At 28.1% G+C, this 3822-nt stretch overlaps 1 protein-coding gene across 1 annotated transcript in view; it reads left to right on the forward strand.

Moving 5' to 3' along the window:
• Window positions 1-3323: 3323 nt before the first annotated feature.
• LOC136086294 (uncharacterized) overlaps window positions 3324-3822 on the forward strand; it is a 978-nt gene continuing 479 nt past the window's right edge. The window contains exons 1-2 of the mRNA XM_065808586.1: window positions 3324-3426; window positions 3475-3822. The exon at window positions 3475-3822 is cut by the window's right edge and continues 479 nt beyond it. Coding sequence (XP_065664658.1) covers window positions 3324-3426; window positions 3475-3822 — 451 coding nt within the window. The remainder of the gene's footprint in view (window positions 3427-3474) is intronic.

The raw sequence follows: 3822 nt of genomic DNA on the forward strand, positions 1-3822 counted from the left end.
CTTGGAAAAACCTAACTTTACATGTGGATATAGAATTTTAAATGAGACAAATAACTATTTTAAGCTTGATAAAAGTAGTCGCTTTTGCATATGGACTTTCCAACAACACTTACAAAATCTTTTTGACCAGGCATCTGGAGAGAATTTTCACCATCTTCATAAAAATTTTTCACTAAGGTATTTATTTGGTTAGGCAGCATTTTACCTCGCTTAGTTTGTGGAACTGCAAGAACTCCTTCCTTCTTTATTAAAGATCTAGATTTTATTATTAGATACTTTAAAACACCAAAATACTCACTTGCTGCTTCAATTGACCATTCTTGTGGGCACAAAGTCAATACTTAAATTTTGTCCCTAAATTAACAGCATTTTTTAAGTTTATCTTTTATCAAAACTAACAAATTTTTGAACTGAACAACTTTTTTTTTAAAATCAAGAATATATTGATTATCGAAAACTTCAACTTCTGTCAATGGAGTTTTTAAAGAACTTGATAACTTTTCTTTGAAAACTGTTGTAATAGTTTTAATTTTTTTTTCTCAATTCTCATATGATTCGCAAATGGTTTTCCATGAAGCTTGACTGGTGCCAAGTATACTGAGACAATCAGAAAGTTCTTGTCTGTTTTTATTTATATCAGCTTCTCCTAGAATGTTAAATACATTTTCTTTATTTATACTTTCGTTTGTGTAATCATCAGCAATATCAATGTTATCAGTATTAATTTCAGTGGAAGCTTTTAATTTGACTTAGCAATTTGTAAAAATTTTTTGACCAGGTACAATATTGAACCTGTTGTTTAAAGCTATGGTTTTTAACATGATTTCTCTGAGAGATGCTAAATTAGAAAATATAACTTGATCAAATAAAATGTGCCTAGTATTATTAAACATAAAGAACATAATATTATGACAAAGTAACATTTATAAAAAAATTTATGACAAGCTTTCCTAACCTCTGCACGGTCTTTTGTGAACTAACAGCAGATCACAGCACTTATTCTGAAACACAGGGAACTTCTCAAGATAGAACTTTTGATGATGAAAACATAAATCAATAATCAAAACTAAATTTTGCTCATCTGGAGCTAAACCTTGAAAAAATTTTATTCCAATGTGGTTTGTAAATGTTAACTTGTGACAATTTGATTTTAAAATCAATCCAACTGAGCATTGTGATGTTGAACATTGTTCCAGCCATTATATTAATATTTAATTTCAACATTTCATTTTTCTAAAATCAACATTAAATAAATAATAATTTCTTGCATGAGTATTATTAATACTCAAATGTTACAAATCATAGCTATGATTACACTTATTTAGTTTAAAATAAAAATGAATTGCTGTTTTCTTGTTTAATCAATTAAATGGAGCAATTGGTTTTAACATTTGAGTATTAATAATACTTATGTGAGAAATTATTATTTTTTCGTGAGAAATTATTTTAGTTATAATCTCTATGTGGAGATTACAACCAAAATGGTAAAAAAAAATGCAAAAACAAAACAATAAAAAAATAGATATGCACATAAAAAAACAGTGAAATAATTTTTTCCTCTTACAGGTATTTATATATAAACTATTATTGTAAAGATTTAAAATGAATAGATCAATACCTTTTCTGCAATTAATCTTAAACTAGACATGTTTACTGAAATATTATTGTTAAAAACCCGGTTTGCATTTCAAAGTTTTTCATCAAATAGAAGATCGAATAACTTAAAGTAATGATTTTTGATTTCTTTCTTCAAAAGTTTCTATACCTATTAAATTTTGTAAACGTATGGTTAATGCAACTGTGTATACTTTAATATTTTAGTGTTGCTATAGACGTTGCTAAGAGAGCAGAGAATAAAAAAATGTAAAAAATCTCAAACTTTAAAGACACATAACTCTTAAAATAATGAAATTGGCTCCAAATTGTTTTTGATTATTCCTAACTGCATTTGTGCCAAAAATCAAGTATTTCTGAGATGGTGGGTTATTTCGACTTGTTGTTTTGACATGGAATTACCCGTAAGCTTTTTACTATTTGAGTTTTGAAAATTTTGCGAAAATGGCTGGAATCGTTGTTAACATTTTGCCAGTAAGTTTGAGTATAAATTTTATACCATAAACTATATTCTTTAACTTTTGCATAAAAAACTAAAAATACTTACTACAAAAATACTCGAGTTATTATTATAAAAACTCTTTGAAATTTAAAAATATTTGTTTTAGGAACAACCTGAAACTTGGTCATCTTTGGATGTTGCTCTATGGTTAAAAAATTGTGGTTTAGAAACATGTGTTGACAATTTCATAGGTAGTTTTTAAAAAAAATTCAAATTTAAATAAAATGGTAAATTTTTTCCATTGTTCAATATGTTTAACACCAGTATCAAATATTTTAAAGCTATATAGGCATTACAGTAATTACCACCTACATGATTTTAATTTGAAGATTAACTGCTGCTATTCAACCTGTTATAAAAGTTTCAAAAAGCTTCACAGTTTTCAACAGCATGTGAGGAGAGCGCATGCAACTGATAACGACCCAAAACCGACAATTAGCACATCAGTTATAATTGAAGATTTTGCTCCGTTATCAGAAAATTTAATTCAGGACACCAATTTTCCAGGTCTCTTTCTACAAACAAAATGTCTTATTTAAAAAATTCTTTAGGCCATATGTTCCTAAAATTAAAAGAAAAACATGTAGTTGCAAGCCAAGTTCATGTTGATTTAGCAAGTGACATAAGGGAAGTGTTTTCTTTTTGTCGTACAATAGTTTAATAAAGCAATTAATCCAACAAAACGATACTATCAGTTTAGTCCATATATTAGATAATGACTATCTCTATGATGTATTTTCTTCTTTTATTCATGAATATCAATTGATTAGTTTTTGTAAGTCTAATTTAAAAATGGTAGAGCCACAAGAAAAAAAAGTTACAGGTTCAGGCGGAATCACTCATAAATACCACTATGTTAGTATAAAAGATAATCTGGAAAGAGTTTTAGGTATAGAAGATATATTTAATGAATTTTGTCACATGCATGTAACTGAAAATTCTACTGGTATTATGTAAGACTATTGTCATGGAGAAATTTACAAAAGACATTCTTTTTTTACAAAACACCCTACTGCTATTCGTATCCATTTGTTTATTGATGAATTTGAAACTGTTAATCCTTTAGGTTCTAAAAAAGGTAAACAAAAACTTTGTAGTTTATATTACACTATTGGAACACCTCGCCGTCTTGTTCAGATCTAAAATACTGCAGATTTCTTCTTATCATGATGTATTAAAGCCGCTGATTGATGAACTAATATCCCTAATGAGTTCTTATGTTACTGTTAATCTAGGAGGAACTAAACACAATCTTCATGTTTGTATTGCCTCAGTATCTGCAGACAATTTAGGGGCTCACACGCTTGCTGGTTTTAGGTGCTGCTTCAATTCAGGTAGAATTTGTTGATTTTGTTTAGTTGATCATAAAGCCATATCTTTGAGATACACAGAAGACTCTTGTTCATTGAGAACAATTTCAAATTATAACACTTATCTACAAGCAGTCAAAAGTTATTCTGCAAATAAAGCAATATTTGGAATAAATAAATCATGCAGCTTAGACAGATTGCCTAACTTTAATGTTATTAAATCCTCTCCACCAGACTTACATCATGACATTCTAGAGGGAATAGTTCCACTTCTTTTGAAATTGACAGTCCAAAAACTGATTGAAAATAAGATCATAAATTTAATCCAGTTAAACTATAAAATAAAAACATTTCCATATGGGTTTCATGATTCAAGAAATGTTCCATGTAAAATAC

Source organism: Hydra vulgaris, chromosome 10 (genome assembly GCF_038396675.1).
Source record: "Hydra vulgaris chromosome 10, alternate assembly HydraT2T_AEP".
NCBI classification, from domain to species: Eukaryota; Metazoa; Cnidaria; class Hydrozoa; order Anthoathecata; family Hydridae; genus Hydra; species Hydra vulgaris.